Source organism: Coregonus lavaretus (genome assembly GCF_964263955.1).
Source record: "Coregonus lavaretus genome assembly, contig: HAP1_SCAFFOLD_2477, whole genome shotgun sequence".
Lineage (NCBI taxonomy): Eukaryota > Metazoa > Chordata > Actinopteri > Salmoniformes > Salmonidae > Coregonus > Coregonus lavaretus.
Genome location: NW_028159021.1, coordinates 12,501 through 30,234, shown reverse-complemented (window position 1 = coordinate 30,234; position 17,734 = coordinate 12,501). Strand labels below are relative to the sequence as shown.

Below are 17,734 nucleotides of genomic sequence, written 5' to 3'. Positions count from 1 at the left end.
TTTTAACACAAAATATTTTTACTAAATACCTGATAGAATAAGAAAATGTATATATGAGTGCATTTTCAGAAAAAATAAAAAAGTGACATTTCACAATAAATGGAATACCTGAATTCCCACCACAATACCTGAACTCAACTAATAAATTAATTATTTGTCCGTTCCAGTAAAATGTTTTATGTGCTGTAATTCAGTCAATATCTGATGGATTATACAAATTATAAACGTTTGTAGTATCTTCATCCATTGTCCAACTGTTGCATTTATTAGAGTGGTTTTTAAAACCCCTTTAACAGTTTCGATGACTGTTTCTCCTGCTAGCCATAACATCACACTGTTTATCCTGCTATCCATAACATCACACTGTTTATCCTGCTAGCCATAACATCACACTGTTTATCCTGCTATCCATAACATCACACTGTTTTTCCTGCTAGCCATAACATCACACTGTTTATCCTGCTAGCCATAACATCACACTGTTTATCCTGCTATCCATAACATCACACTGTTTTTCCTGCTAGCCATAACATCACACTGTTTTTCCTGCTATCCATAACATCACACTGTTTCTACTGCTAGCCATAACATCACACTGTTTCTCCTGCTATCCGTAACATCACACTGTTTTTCCTGCTAGCCATAACATCACACTGTTTTTCCTGCTAGCCATAACATCACACTGTTTCTCCTGCTAGCCATAACATCACACTGTTTTTCCTGCTAGCCATAACATCACACTGTTTCTCCTGCTAGCCATAACATCACACTGTTTCTCCTGCTAGCCATAACATCACACTGTTTTCCTGCTATCCATAACATCACACTGTTTTTCCTGCTATCCATAACATCACACTGTTTATCCTGCTAGCCATAACATCACACTGTTTTTCCTGCTATCCATAACATCACACTGTTTTTCCTGCTAGCCATAACATCACACTGTTTTTCCTGCTATCCATAACATCACACTGTTTTTCCTGCTAGCCATAACATCACACTGTTTTTCCTGCTAGCCATAACATCACACTGTTTTTCCTGCTAGCCATAACATCACACTGTTTCTCCTGCTAGCCATAACATTACACTGTTTATCCTGCTATCCATAACATCACACTGTTTTTCCTGCTAGCCATAACATCACACTGTTTATCCTGCTAGCCATAACATCACACTGTTTATCCTGCTATCCATAACATCACACTGTTTATCCTGCTATCCATAACATCACACTGTTTTTCCTGCTAGCCATAACATCACACTGTTTCTCCTGCTAGCCATAACATCACACTGTTTATCCTGCTATCCATAACATCACACTGTTTTTCCTGCTAGCCATAACATCACACTGTTTATCCTGCTAGCCATAACATCACACTGTTTATCCTGCTATCCATAACATCACACTGTTTATCCTGCTATCCATAACATCACACTGTTTCTCCTGCTAGCCATAACATCACACTGTTTATCCTGCTATCCATAACATCACACTGTTTTTCCTGCTATCCATAACATCACACTGTTTTTCCTGCTATCCATAACATCACACTGTTTATCCTGCTATCCATAACATCACACTGTTTCTCCTGCTATCCATAACATCACACTGTTTTTCCTGCTAGCCATAACATCACACTGTTTATCCTGCTAGCCATAACATCACACTGTTTATCCTGCTATCCATAACATCACACTGTTTTTCCTGCTAGCCATAACATCACACTGTTTTTCCTGCTATCCATAACATCACACTGTTTCTACTGCTAGCCATAACATCACACTGTTTCTCCTGCTATCCGTAACATCACACTGTTTTTCCTGCTAGCCATAACATCACACTGTTTTTCCTGCTAGCCATAACATCACACTGTTTCTCCTGCTAGCCATAACATCACACTGTTTTTCCTGCTAGCCATAACATCACACTGTTTCTCCTGCTAGCCATAACATCACACTGTTTCTCCTGCTAGCCATAACATCACACTGTTTTCCTGCTATCCATAACATCACACTGTTTTTCCTGCTATCCATAACATCACACTGTTTATCCTGCTAGCCATAACATCACACTGTTTTTCCTGCTATCCATAACATCACACTGTTTTTCCTGCTAGCCATAACATCACACTGTTTTTCCTGCTATCCATAACATCACACTGTTTTTCCTGCTAGCCATAACATCACACTGTTTTTCCTGCTAGCCATAACATCACACTGTTTTTCCTGCTAGCCATAACATCACACTGTTTCTCCTGCTAGCCATAACATTACACTGTTTATCCTGCTATCCATAACATCACACTGTTTTTCCTGCTAGCCATAACATCACACTGTTTATCCTGCTAGCCATAACATCACACTGTTTATCCTGCTATCCATAACATCACACTGTTTATCCTGCTATCCATAACATCACACTGTTTTTCCTGCTAGCCATAACATCACACTGTTTCTCCTGCTAGCCATAACATCACACTGTTTATCCTGCTATCCATAACATCACACTGTTTTTCCTGCTAGCCATAACATCACACTGTTTATCCTGCTAGCCATAACATCACACTGTTTATCCTGCTATCCATAACATCACACTGTTTATCCTGCTATCCATAACATCACACTGTTTCTCCTGCTAGCCATAACATCACACTGTTTATCCTGCTATCCATAACATCACACTGTTTTTCCTGCTATCCATAACATCACACTGTTTTTCCTGCTATCCATAACATCACACTGTTTATCCTGCTATCCATAACATCACACTGTTTCTCCTGCTAGCCATAACATCACACTGTTTTTCCTGCTATCCATAACATCACACTGTTTATCCTGCTAGCCATAACATCACACTGTTTCTCCTGCTAGCCAAAACATCACACTGTTTTTCCTGCTAGCCATAACATCACACTGTTTATCCTGCTAGCCATAACATCACACTGTTTCTCCTGCTAGCCATAACATCACACTGTTTTTCCTGCTAGCCATAACATCACACTGTTTCTACTGCTAGCCATAACATCACACTGTTTATCCTGCTAGCCATAACATCACACTGTTTTTCCTGCTAGCCATAACATCACACTGTTTTCCTGCTATCCATAACATCACACTGTTTTTCCTGCTAGCCATAACATCACACTGTTTTTCCTGCTAGCCATAACATCACACTGTTTTCCTGCTATCCATAACATCACACTGTTTTTCCTGCTATCCATAACATCACACTGTTTTTCCTGCTAGCCATAACATCACACTGTTTATCCTGCTATCCATAACATCACACTGTTTTTCCTGCTATCCATAACATCACACTGTTTATCCTGCTAGCCATAACATCACACTGTTTATCCTGCTATCCATAACATCACACTGTTTATCCTGCTATCCATAACATCACACTGTTTCTCCTGCTAGCCATAACATCACACTGTTTATCCTGCTATCCATAACATCACACTGTTTTTCCTGCTATCCATAACATCACACTGTTTTTCCTGCTATCCATAACATCACACTGTTTATCCTGCTATCCATAACATCACACTGTTTCTCCTGCTAGCCATAACATCACACTGTTTTTCCTGCTATCCATAACATCACACTGTTTATCCTGCTAGCCATAACATCACACTGTTTCTCCTGCTAGCCATAACATCACACTGTTTTTCCTGCTAGCCATAACATCACACTGTTTATCCTGCTAGCCATAACATCACACTGTTTCTCCTGCTAGCCATAACATCACACTGTTTTTCCTGCTAGCCATAACATCACACTGTTTCTACTGCTATCCATAACATCACACTGTTTTTCCTGCTAGCCATAACATCACACTGTTTTTCCTGCTAGCCATAACATCACACTGTTTATCCTGCTATCCATAACATCACACTGTTTATCCTGCTAGCCATAACATCACACTGTTTATCCTGCTAGCCATAACATCACACTGTTTATCCTGCTAGCCATAACATCACACTGTTTTTCCTGCTATCCATAACATCACACTGTTTTTCCTGCTAGCCATAATATCACATTCAAATTTTTTCCCGACAGGAATATAGACAGAATTTAAACTCTAAACGTATTCTCAAACGTAAAATAACTGCCGTTTGGACATAGTGATTGATTGTAAAAAAATTAGGCAATATAATTGTTTACTCACGTGAGGCAACAGACATTGTTATTGACTGCATCCCAAATGACACCCTATTCCCTATATAGTGCACTACTTTTGACCAGGGATGCAAACATTATTATTATCTGGTTACAGCATCCCTTCTATATTGTAATCAAAAGAATATGGAATACTTAATGTCTTTGAAAGACTACAAAACAAAACCACTGAACGCTACCCCTGGTATTATCAAAGGGTAATTATATATTACCTAGTGTTCTGAACATTTCTATTAGAGGTAATTTCACCCTAAATTTGCTTTGTGTTGCTTTGAATAATGATCAACTCCTGAATCAGAATCAACTTGTTTGTTTTTTCCATTGAGAGAGATGTTTTGTTTTGTTATTGTTTCATCAAGACGTTTAGAGATGGCACGCAGCAAGGATATTCTGGCCAACATTTACTTCAGTAGATATATTTCTACAGCATCTGTCTCCTCATCCATAGAGAAATATCTAGTTTTGCACAATTAGCATAATTCAGTATTGCATTATAAAGGTTTAATTACTTTTTTAAGAATCAATACACGATCTGTGATGTCTTATTTCCGCCGACTTCTCTCTTCCAGAACAAAAGTTAAAGTTTAATTTTCATGTCTGAGTTGGGTTCACACAAACTGCTTCCATCATCTGACTTGTAAGACATATCATCGTGATCTAACTCACAAACCCCCAGAAAGTGGAACATTTCATTATAAGGTTTTTCTTTTCCGCTAAAAGAAAATAGGAAAGAAACAAGAATAGTCATCGAGGGAGAACAGGAGACTTTGCTGTTCCTATTGCACGCTATTGTTACAGTAGTACAAGATTGAAAGATTGAACCCATTCGGTATTAGGAGAACAGCCGTGCTGCGGTGTAGCGTCATTGATGCTGTGGAGACTAGGAAGAGACCAGAGCTCTAGAAGGATGTTTTACAAACCACCTGTTGAAATAATAACCACTATGTTGTCTGTTGCAAACATCAAGTTTAACTGGATAGTTATAAGGAGAAACCAGTTATAGTTATAAAGAACTCCATTTAGAGGAATATAATGTTATACAATAAGAACTCCATTAAGAGGAATATAATGGTATACAATAAGAACTCCATTAAGAGGAATATAATGTTATACAATAAGAACTCCATTTAGAGGAATATAATGTTATACAATAAGAACTCCATTTAGAGGAATATAATGGTATACAATAAGAACTCCATTTAGAGGAATATAATGGTATACAATAAGAACTCCATTTAGAGGAATATAATGGTATACAATAAGAACTCCATTAAGAGGAATATAATGGTATACAATAAGAACTCCATTAAGAGGAATATAATGTTATACAATAAGAACTCCATTTAGAGGAATATAATGTTATACAATAAGAACTCCATTTAGAGGAATATAATGGTATACAATAAGAACTCCATTTAGAGGAATATAATGTTATACAATAAGAACTCCATTAAGAGGAATATAATGGTATACAATAAGAACTCCATTTAGAGGAATATAATGTTATACAATAAGAACTCCATTAAGAGGAATATAATGGTATACAATAAGAACTCCATTAAGAGGAATATAATGGTATACAATAAGAACTCTATTAAGAGGAATATAATGTTATACAATAAGAACTCCATTAAGAGGAATTTAATGTTATGAAGAGGTGTGAAGTATGGATTACTTCAGTGTGGGATTATTTCGATTACCAAGACGTTTTTTTCTTGTAAATGTTTGGGGTGTTAGTGCATTTCGATGAGCTCTCATCACATTAGAATAATAATTATCTTGGATTAATGGATTATATTCCTCAGACTCGTTGAAAGGAATTATCCCCCATCGTCCTCAGTAGGATGAGTTCGATCATTATTACGTACACAGGAAAATACAGTTACCTGGAACCCCCTGAGTTTACCCAAACATTACCTAAATACATACATTTACCTAAGTTTTATAACGTTGTCTCTTTCTAACCTTTATTCAACCAAGTAGTTCCATTAAGGTCAGAAGACGTCTTTATTCAACCATGTAGGCCCATTGAGATCAGAAGACCTCTTTATTTATCCATGTAGTCCCATTGAGGTCAGAAGACCTCTTTCCCAAGTGAGACCTGTGTCTTAAAACTTCCCTGTAGTAGTTGTGTATCATCGACCTCTCTGACCTTTGACCTGTGACCCTGTGACCCCCCCCCAGGAGAAGCAGCGTTTCCTGACTGATGTTCTGCATGAGGTGATGCTGCTGGACGGTCTGGCCAGCTCCCATCCTATCTCTCAGGAGGTGGACGACGCCACTGACATAGACAGAGTGTTCGACTGGATCGCGTACAAGAAGGTAGGCTATTGGCATGACATACACAAAGACACACAGCTATATATATAGAAGGTGGGCTATTGGCATGACATACACAAAGACACACAGCTATATTTACATTTACATTTTAGTCATTTAGCAGACGCTCTTATCCAGAGCGACTTACAGTTAGTGAATACATATTTTTTTATACTGGCCCCCCGTGGGAATCGAACCCACAACCCTATATATAGAAGGTAGGCTATTGGGATGACATACACAAAGACACACAGCTATATATAGAAGGTAGGCTATTGGGATGACACACACAAAGACACACAGCTATATATAGAAGGTGGGCTATTGGGATGACACACACAAAGACACACAGCTATATATATAGAAGCACGCAGCCATGCACGGACACACACATACACACAATTGGCCCAGCGTCGTCCGGGTTTGGCCGGTGTAGGCCGTCATTGTAAATAAGAATTTGTTCTTAACTGACTTGCCTAGTTAAATAAAGGTTAAATAAATAAAAAATTAAAATAATACACACACACACATACACATACACACACACACACACACACACATACACACACACACACACATACACATACACATTCACACACACACATACACACACACACATACAGTGGGGGAAAAAAAGTATTTAGTCAGCCACCAATTGTGCAAGTTCTCCCACTTAAAAAGATGAGAGAGGCCTGTAATTTTCATCATAGGTACACGTCAACTATGACAGACAAAATGAGGGAAAAAAATCCAGAAAATCACATTGTAGGATTTTTAATGAATTTATTTGCAAATTATGGGGGAAAATAAGTATTTGGTCAATAACAAAAGTTTCTCAATACTTTGTTATATACCCTTTGTTGGCAATGACACAGGTCAAACGTTTTCTGTAAGTCTTCACAAGGTTTTCACACACTGTTGCTGGTATTTTGGCCCATTCCTCCATGCAGATCTCCTCTAGAGCAGTGATGTTTTGGGGCTGTCGCTGGGCAACACAGACTTTCAACTCCCTCCAAAGATTTTCTATGGGGTTGAGATCTGGAGACTGGCTAGGCCACTCCAGGACCTTGAAATGCTTCTTACGAAGCCACTCCTTCGTTGCCATGGCGGTGTGTTTGGGATCATTGTCATGCTGAAAGACCCAGCCACGTTTCATCTTCAATGCCCTTGCTGATGGAAGGAGGTTTTCACTCAAAATCTCACGATACATGGCCCCATTCATTCTTTCCTTTACACGGATCAGTCGTCCTGGTCCCTTTGAAGAAAAACAGCCCCAAAGCATGATGTTTCCACCCCCTATGCTTCACAGTAGGTATGGTGTTCTTTGGATGCAACTCAGCATTCTTTGTCCTCCAAACACGACGAGTTGAGTTTTTACCAAAAAGTTATATTTTGGTTTCATCTGACCATATGACATTCTCCCAATCCTCTTCTGGATCATCCAAATGCACTCTAGCAAACTTCACACAGGCCTGGACATGTACTGGCTTAAGCAGGGGGACACGTCTGGCACTGCAGGATTTGAGTCCCTGGCGGCGTAGTGTGTTACTGATGGTAGGCTTTGTTACTTTGGTCCCAGCTCTCTGCAGGTCATTCACTAGGTCCCCCCGTGTGGTTCTGGGATTTTTGCTCACCGTTCTTGTGATCATTTTGACCCCACGGGGTGAGATCTTGCGTGGAGCCCCAGATCGAGGGAGATTATCAGTGGTCTTGTATGTCTTCCATTTCCTAATAATTGCTCCCACAGTTGATTTCTTCAAACCAAGCTGCTTACCTATTGCAGATTCAGTCTTCCCAGCCTGGTGCAGGTCTACAATTTTGTTTCTGGTGTCCTTTGACAGCTCTTTGGTCTTGGCCATAGTGGAGTTTGGAGTGTGACTGTTTGAGGTTGTGGACAGGTGTCTTTTATACTGATAACAAGTTCAAACAGGTGCCATTACTACAGGTAACGAGTGGAGGACAGAGGAGCCTCTTAAAGAAGAAGTTACAGGTCTGTGAGAGCCAGAAATCTTGCTTGTTTGTAGGTGACCAAATACTTATTTTCCACCATAATTTGCAAATAAATTCATTAAAAATCCTACAATGTGATTTTCTGGATTTTTTTTCTCAATTTGTCTGTCATAGTTGACGTGTACCTATGATGAAAATTACAGGCCTCTCTCATCTTTTTAAGTGGGAGAACTTGCACAATTGGTGGCTGACTAAATACTTTTTTCCCCCACTGTACATACACATACACACACACACACATACACACATACATACACATACACACACACATACACACACACACACACACACACACACACACACACACACACACACACACCCACACACACACACACACACACACACACACACACATACACACATACACACATACACACATACACATACACACACACACATACACACATACATACACATACACACATACGCACATCCACATCCACATACACATACACACACACACACATACACATACACACATACATACACATACACACACACATACACATACACACATACACACATACATGCTTCTTTTCTTCCTAAATCCAAAGTAATCTTTCCTCTGTGTTGATACAGTAACTGGATGATAAGATGATGCATTCCCTCTTCACGTATTATATTACATAGTTACACCTCAACCACACCTTTATTATGATATTACACAGTAACACCTCAACCACACCTTTATTATGATATTACACAGTAACACCTCAACCACACCTTTATTATGATATTACACAGTAACACCTCAACCACACCTTTATTATGATATTACATAGTAACACCTCAACCACACCTTTATTATGATATTACACAGTAACACTTCAACCACACCTTTATTATGATATTACATAGTGACACCTCAACCACACCTTTATTATGATATTACACAGTAACACTTCAACCACACCTTTATTATGATATTACATAGTAACACCTCAACCACACCTTTATTATGATATTCCACAGTAACACCTCAACCACACCTTTATTATGATATTCCACAGTAACACCTCAACCACACCTTTATTATGATATTACATAGTAACACCTCAACCACACCTTTATTATGATATTACATAGTAACACCTCAACCACACCTTTATTATGATATTACACAGTAACACTTCAACCACACCTTTATTATGATATTACATAGTTACACCTCAACCACAAATTTATTATGATATTACACAGTAACACCTCAACCACACCTTTATTATGATATTACATAGTAACACCTCAACCACACCTTTATTATGATATTCCACAGTAACACCTCAACCACACCTTTATTATGATATTCCACAGTAACACCTCAACCACACCTTTATTATGATATTACATAGTAACACCTCAACCACACCTTTATTATGATATTACATAGTAACACCTCAACCACACCTTTATTATTATATTACATAGTAACACCTCAACCACACCTTTATTATGATATTCCACAGGAACACCTCAACCACACCTTTATTATGATATTACACAGTAACACCTCAACCACACCTTTATTATGATATTACACAGTAACACCTCAACCACACCTTTATTATGATATTACACAGTAACACCTCAACCACACCTTTATTATGATATTCCACAGTAACACCTCAACCACACCTTTATTATGATATTACATAGTAACACCTCAACCACACCTTTATTATGATATTACATAGTGACACCTCAACCACACCTTTATTATGATATTCCACAGTAACACCTCAATCACACCTTTATTATGATATTACATAGTAACACCTCAACCACACCTTTATTATGATATTACATAGTGACACCTCAACCACACCTTTATTATGATATTCCACAGTAACACCTCAACCACACCTTTATTATGATATTCCACAGTAACACCTCAACCACACCTTTATTATGATATTACACAGTAACACCTCAACCACACCTTTATTATGATATTCCACCGTAACACCTCAACCACACCTTTATTATGATATTCCACAGTAACACCTCAACCACACCTTTATTATGATATTACATAGTGACACCTCAACCACACCTTTATTATGATATTCCACAGTAACACCTCAACCACACCTTTATTATGATATTACATAGTGACACCTCAACCACACCTTTATTATGATATTCCACAGTAACACCTCAACCACACCTTTATTATGATATTCCACAGTAACACCTCAACCACACCTTTATTATGATATTCCACAGTAACACCTCAACCACACCTTTATTATGATATTCCACAGTAACACCTCAACCACACCTTTATTATGATATTCCACAGTAACACCTCAACCACACCTTTATTATGATATTCCACAGTAACACCTCAACCACACCTTTATTATGATATTCCACAGTAACACCTCAACCACACCTTTATTATGATATTCCACAGTAACACCTCAACCACACCTTTATTATGATATTCCACAGTAACACCTCAACCACACCTTTATTATGATATTACACAGTAACACCTCAACCACACCTTTATTATGATATTCCACAGTAACACCTCAACCACACCTTTATTATGATATTCCACAGTAACACCTCAACCACACCTTTATTATGATATTCCACAGTAACACCTCAACCACACCTTTATTATGATATTCCACAGTAACACCTCAACCACACCTTTATTATGATATTCCACAGTAACACCTCAACCACACCTTTATTATGATATTACACAGTAACACCTCAACCACACCTTTATTATGATATTACATAGTGACACCTCAACCACACCTTTATTATGATATTCCACAGTAACACCTCAACCACACCTTTATTATGATATTACATAGTGACACCTCAACCACACCTTTATTATGATATTCCACAGTAACACCTCAACCACACCTTTATTATGATATTCCACAGTAACACCTCAACCACACCTTTATTATGATATTCCACAGTAACACCTCAACCACACCTTTATTATGATATTACATAGTAACACCTCAACCACACCTTTATTATGATATTACATAGTAACACCTCAACCACACCTTTATTATGATATTCCACAGTAACACCTCAACCACACCTTTATTATGATATTCCACAGTAACACCTCAACCACACCTTTATTATGATATTACATAGTAACACCTCAACCACACCTTTATTATGATATTCCACAGTAACACCTCAACCACACCTTTATTATGATATTCCACAGTAACACCTCAACCACACCTTTATTATGATATTACATAGTGACACCTCAACCACACCTTTATTATGATATTCCACAGTAACACCTCAACCACACCTTTATTATGATATTACATAGTGACACCTCAACCACACCTTTATTATGATATTCCACAGTAACACCTCAACCACACCTTTATTATGATATTCCACAGTAACACCTCAACCACACCTTTATTATGATATTCCACAGTAACACCTCAACCACACCTTTATTATGATATTCCACAGTAACACCTCAACCACACCTTTATTATGATATTCCACAGTAACACCTCAACCACACCTTTATTATGATATTACATAGTGACACCTCAACCACACCTTTATTATGATATTCCACAGTAACACCTCAACCACACCTTTATTATGATATTACATAGTGACACCTCAACCACACCTTTATTATGATATTCCACAGTAACACCTCAACCACACCTTTATTATGGTATTACATAGTAACACCTCAACCACACCTTTATTATGATATTCCACAGTAACACCTCAACCACACCTTTATTATGGTATTCCACAGTAACACCTCAACCACACCTTTATTATGATATTCCACAGTAACACCTCAACCACACCTTTATTATGATATTACATAGTTACACCTCAACCACACCTTTATTATGATATTACATAGTTACACCTCAACCACACCTTTATTATGATATTACATAGTTACACCTCAACCACACCTTTATTATGATATTACATAGTTACACCTCAACCACACCTTTATTATGATATTCCACAGTAACACCTCAACCACACCTTTATTATGATATTACACAGTAACACCTCAATCACACCTTTATTATGATATTCCACAGTAACACCTCAACCACACCTTTATTATGATATTCCACAGTAACACCTCAACCACACCTTTATTATGATATTCCACAGTAACACCTCAACCACACCTTTATTATGATATTACACAGTAACACCTCAATCACACCTTTATTATGATATTCCACAGTAACACCTCAACCACACCTTTATTATGATATTCCACAGTAACACCTCAACCACACCTTTATTATGATATTACACAGTAACACCTCAATCACACCTTTATTATGATATTCCACAGTAACACCTCAACCACACCTTTATTATGATATTCCACAGTAACACCTCAACCACACCTTTATTATGATATTCCACAGTAACACCTCAACCACACCTTTATTATGATATTCCACATTAACACCTCAACCACACCCTTATTACATACTAACTACATCTCCCAGCGTTTAGATTGAATTAATTAGCTGGGTGTTTGATGTGAAAAAAAATTCATATGTTGGTGCTGTGTTTTTAATATGTTGGTGCTGTGTTTTTAAGATGTCGGTGCTGTATTTTTAATATTTTGATCTGTTGAATGAGATGAGGTGCAGGGTGGAGTGGAGGAGAGTTGGAGGGAGGAGAGGGAGAGATAGAGAGATGGAGGGAGGGAGGAGAGAAGAGGAGGAGAGAGAGAGAGACACACAGAGAGAGAGAGAGAGAGAGCGAGAGAGGATGGGAGAGGCTGGTTGGCCCTGGGGTATGAAGGCACAATAAACAGTTCATCTAGGGAGGAGGCTGAATCTCAGTAATCACATCTCTCTCCAGATAAATGGTTTTATATAGCCCTGTGAAAGAAACAATGTTCATCACTGCATACCAAGCAACAGACAACAAGTGTACAGATGGAGAAAATCATGTCTCTGTTTCCAAATTATCTCTATCCTATGAAATATTGTTCATCACTGCATACCAATCAAATCCAATTATATTGGTCGAGCCTCCCGAGTGGCACAGTGGTCTAAGGCACTGCATCGCAGTGCTAGAGGCGTCACTACAGACCTGGGTTTGATCCTGGGCTGTATCACAACCGGCTGTGATTGGGAGTCCCATAGGGCGGCGCACAATTGGCCCAGTGTCGTCCGGGTTAAGGGAGGGTATGGCTGGGGGGGCTTTACTTGGCTCAACGCGCTCTAGCGACTCCTTGTGGTGGGCCGGGCGCCTGCAGGCTGACCTCGGTCGTCAGGTGAACGGTGTTTCCTCCGACACATTGGTGCGGCTGGTTTCCGGGTTAAGCGGGTGTTAAGAAGCGCAGTTTGGTGGGTCACGTTTCGGAGGACGCATGACTTGACTTTTGCCTCCCGAGCCCGTTGGAGAGTTGCAGCGATGAGACAAGATCGAAATTGGGGAGAAAAAGGGAGGCCAGGTCATCTGATGCAGCATTCCATCACTATCCTTCTTGTTAAAATAGCCCTTACACAGCCTGGAGGTGTGTTGAGTCATTGTCCTGTTGAAAAACAAATTATAGTCCCACTAAGCGCAAACCAGATAGGATGGCGTATCGCTGCAGAATGCTGTGGTGGCCATGCTGGTTAAGTGTGCCTTGAATTCTACATAAATCACAGACAGTGTCACCAGCAAAGCACCCCCACACCATAACACATTTTAGTCATTTTTCATTTTGACATTTTAGTCATTTAGCAGACGCTCTTATCCAGAGCGACTTACAGTTAGTGAGTGCATACATTATAAAAAAAAAAAATCATACTGGCCCCCCGTGGGAATTGAACCCACAACCCTGGCATTGCAAACGCCATGCTCTACCAACTGAGCTACATGGGACCACCTCCCCCTCCATGCTTTACGGTGGGAAATACACATGCGGAGATCATCCGTTCACCCACACCGTGTCTCACAAAAACACGCCGGTTGGAACCAAAAATCTAAAATGTTGACTCATCAGACCAAAGGACAGATTTCCACTGGTCTAATGTCCATTGCTTGTGTTTCTTGGCCCAATCAAGTCTCTTCTTCTTATTGGTGTCCTTTAGTAGTGGTTTCTTTGCAGCAATCCGACCATGAAGGCCTGATTCACGCAGTCTCCTCTGAACAGTTGATGTTGAGATGTGTCTGTTACTTGAACTCTGTGAAGCATTTATTTGGGCTGCAATATCTGAGGCTGGTAACTCTAATGAACTTATCCTCTGCAGCAGAAGTAACTATGGATCTTCCTTTCCTGTGGCGGTCCTCATGAGAGCCAGTTTCATTATAGCGCTTGATAGTTTTTGCGACTGCACTTGAAGAAACTTAAAAAGTTATTGAAATGTTCCGGATTGACTGACCTTCATGTCTTAAAGTAATGATGGACTGTTGTTTCTCTTTGCTTCTTTGAGCTGTTCTTGCCAAAAATATGAACTTGGCCTTTTACCAAATAGGGCTATCTTCTGTATACACCCCCTACCTTGTCACAACACAACTGATTGGCTCAAAGGCATTAAGAAGGAAATAAATTCCACAAATTAACTTTTAAGAAGGCACACCTGTTAATTGAAATGCATTCCAGCTGACTACCTCATCAAGCTGGTTGAGAGAATGCCAAGAGTGTGCAAAGCTGTAATCAAGGCAAAGGGTGGCTACTTTGAAGAATCTCAAATAAAAAATATATTTTGATTTGTTTAACACTTTTTTGGTTACTACATGATTCCATATGTGTTATTTCATAGTTTTGATGTCTTTACTATTATTCCACAATGTAGAAAATAGTCAAATATAAGAAAAACCCTGGAATGAATAGGTGTGTCCAAACTTTTGACTGGTAGTGTATACACATTTTGCAGATCTTATCGCAGGTGCAGTGAAATGCTTATGTTCCTACCTAACAATACAAAACAATACACACAAATCCCAAAAAATAAAAAGAGAGGAATTAAGAAATCTAGAAATATCAGAACGAACAATGTCGGAGTCCGGGATATAAATATATATGTATTTGATGGTGTGTATAGACAGTATGGACAGTATATGAATAGAAAAGGTATGTACAGCAGTAATGCTATAGGATGAGTCTTGTCTAGAATACAGTATATACAGTTGAATTCGGAGGTTTACATACACTTAGGTTGGCGTCATTAAAACTCGTTTTTTAACCACTCCACAAATTTCTTGTTAACAAACTATAGTTTTGGCAAGTCGGTTAGGACACAAGTAATTTTCCAACAATTGTTTACAGACAGATTATTTCACTTATAATTCACTGTATCACAATTCCAGGGGGTCAGAAGTTTACATACACTAAGTTGACTGTGCCTTTAAACAGCTTGGGAAATTCCAGAAAATGATGTCATGGCTTTAGAAGCTTCTGATAGGCTAATTGACATCATTTGAGTCAATTGGAGGTGCACCTGTGGATGTATTTCAAGGCCTACCTTCAAACCCAGTGCCTCTTTGCTTGACATCATGGGAAAATCAAAAGAAATCAGCCAAGATCTCAGAAAAAAAATTGTAGACCTCCACAAGTCTGGTTCATCCTTGGGAGCAAATTCCAAACGCCAGAAGGTACCACATTCATCTGTACAAACAATAGTACGTAAGTATATCACCATGGGACCACGCAGCTGTCATACCGCTCAGGAAGGAGACGCGTTCTGTCTCCTAGAGATGAACGTACTTTGGTGCGAAAAGTGCAAATAAATCCCAGAACAACAGTAAAGGACCTTGTGAAGATGCTGGAGGAAACAGGTACAAAAGTATCTATAACCACAGTAAAACGAGTCCTATATAACCTGATAGGCCGCTCAGCAAGGAAGAAGCCACTGCTCCAAAACCGCAATAAAAAAGCCAGACTACGGTTTGCAACTGCACATGGGGACAAAGATCGTACTTTTTGGAGAATTGTCCTCTGGTCTGATGAAACAAAAATAGAACTGTTTGGCCATAATGACCATCGTTATGTTTGGAAAATTATGTGGATATATATATGAAGCAACATCTCAAGACATCAGTCAGGAAGTTAAAGCTTGGTCGCAAATGGGTCTTCCAAATGGACAATGACCCCAAGCATACTTACAAAGTTGTGGCAAAATTGCTTAAGGACAACCAAGTCAAGGTATTGGAGTGGCCATCACTAAGCCCTGACCTCAATTCTATAGAAAATGTGTGGGCAGAACTGAAAAAGCGTGTGCGAGCAAGGAGGCCTACAAACCTGACTCAGTTACACCAGCTCTGTCAGGAGGAATGGGCCGAAAATTCACCCAACTTATTGTGGGAAGCTTGTGGAAGGCTACCCGAAATGTTTGACCCAAGTTAAACAATTTAAAGGCGATGCTACCAAATACTAATTGAGTGTATGTAAACTTCTGACCCACTCGGAATGTGATGAAAGAAATAAAAGCTCAAATAAATCATTCTCTCTACTATTATTCTGACATTTCACATTCTTAAAATAAAATGGTGATCCTAACTGACCTAAGAAAGGGATTTTTTACCAGGATTAAATGTCAGGAATTGTGAAAAACTGAGTTTAAATGTATTTGGCTAAGGTGTATGTAAACTTCTGACTTCAATTGTACATATGAAGTGGGTAAAACAGTATGTAAACATTATTAAAGTGTCCAGTGTTCCATGACTATGTACATAGGGCAGCAGTCTCTAAGGTGCAGAGTAGAGTACTGGGTGGTAGCCTGCTAGTAACAGTGACTAAGGTTCAGGGCAGGGTACTGGGTGGAGGCCGGCTAGTGGTGACTATTTAACAGTCTGCTGGCCTGGAGATAGAAGCTCTTTTTCAGTCTCTCGGTCCCAGCTTTGATGCACCTGTAGTGTCTCCTCCTTCTAGATGGTAGCAGGGTGAACAGGCCCTGTAGTGTCTCCTCCTTCTAGATGGTAGCAGGGTGAACAGGCCCTGTAGTGTCTCCTCCTTCTAGATGGTAGCAGGGTGAACAGGCCCTGTAGTGTCTCCTCCTTCTAGATGGTAGCAGGGTGAACAGGCCCTGTAGTGTCTCCTCCTTCTAGATGGTAGCAGGGTGAACAGGCCCTGTAGTGTCTCCTCCTTCTAGATGGTAGCAGGGTGAACAGGCCCTGTAGTGTCTCCTCCTTCTAGATGGTAGCAGGGTGAACAGGCCCTGTAGTGTCTCCTCCTTCTAGATGGTAGCAGGGTGAACAGGCCCTGTAGTGTCTCCTC

General features: G+C 39.3%; 1 protein-coding gene across 1 annotated transcript in view; it reads left to right on the top strand.

The window, feature by feature from the left end:
* LOC311123356 (thyrotropin-releasing hormone-degrading ectoenzyme-like) overlaps positions 1-17,734 on the top strand; it is a gene marked incomplete at both ends in the record, with an annotated part of 68,914 nt that overhangs the window by 48,219 nt on the left and 2,961 nt on the right. The window contains one exon of the mRNA XM_084197626.1: positions 6,367-6,504. Within this exon, the coding sequence (XP_084053752.1) occupies positions 6,367-6,504 (138 nt within the window). The remainder of the gene's footprint in view (positions 1-6,366; positions 6,505-17,734) is intronic.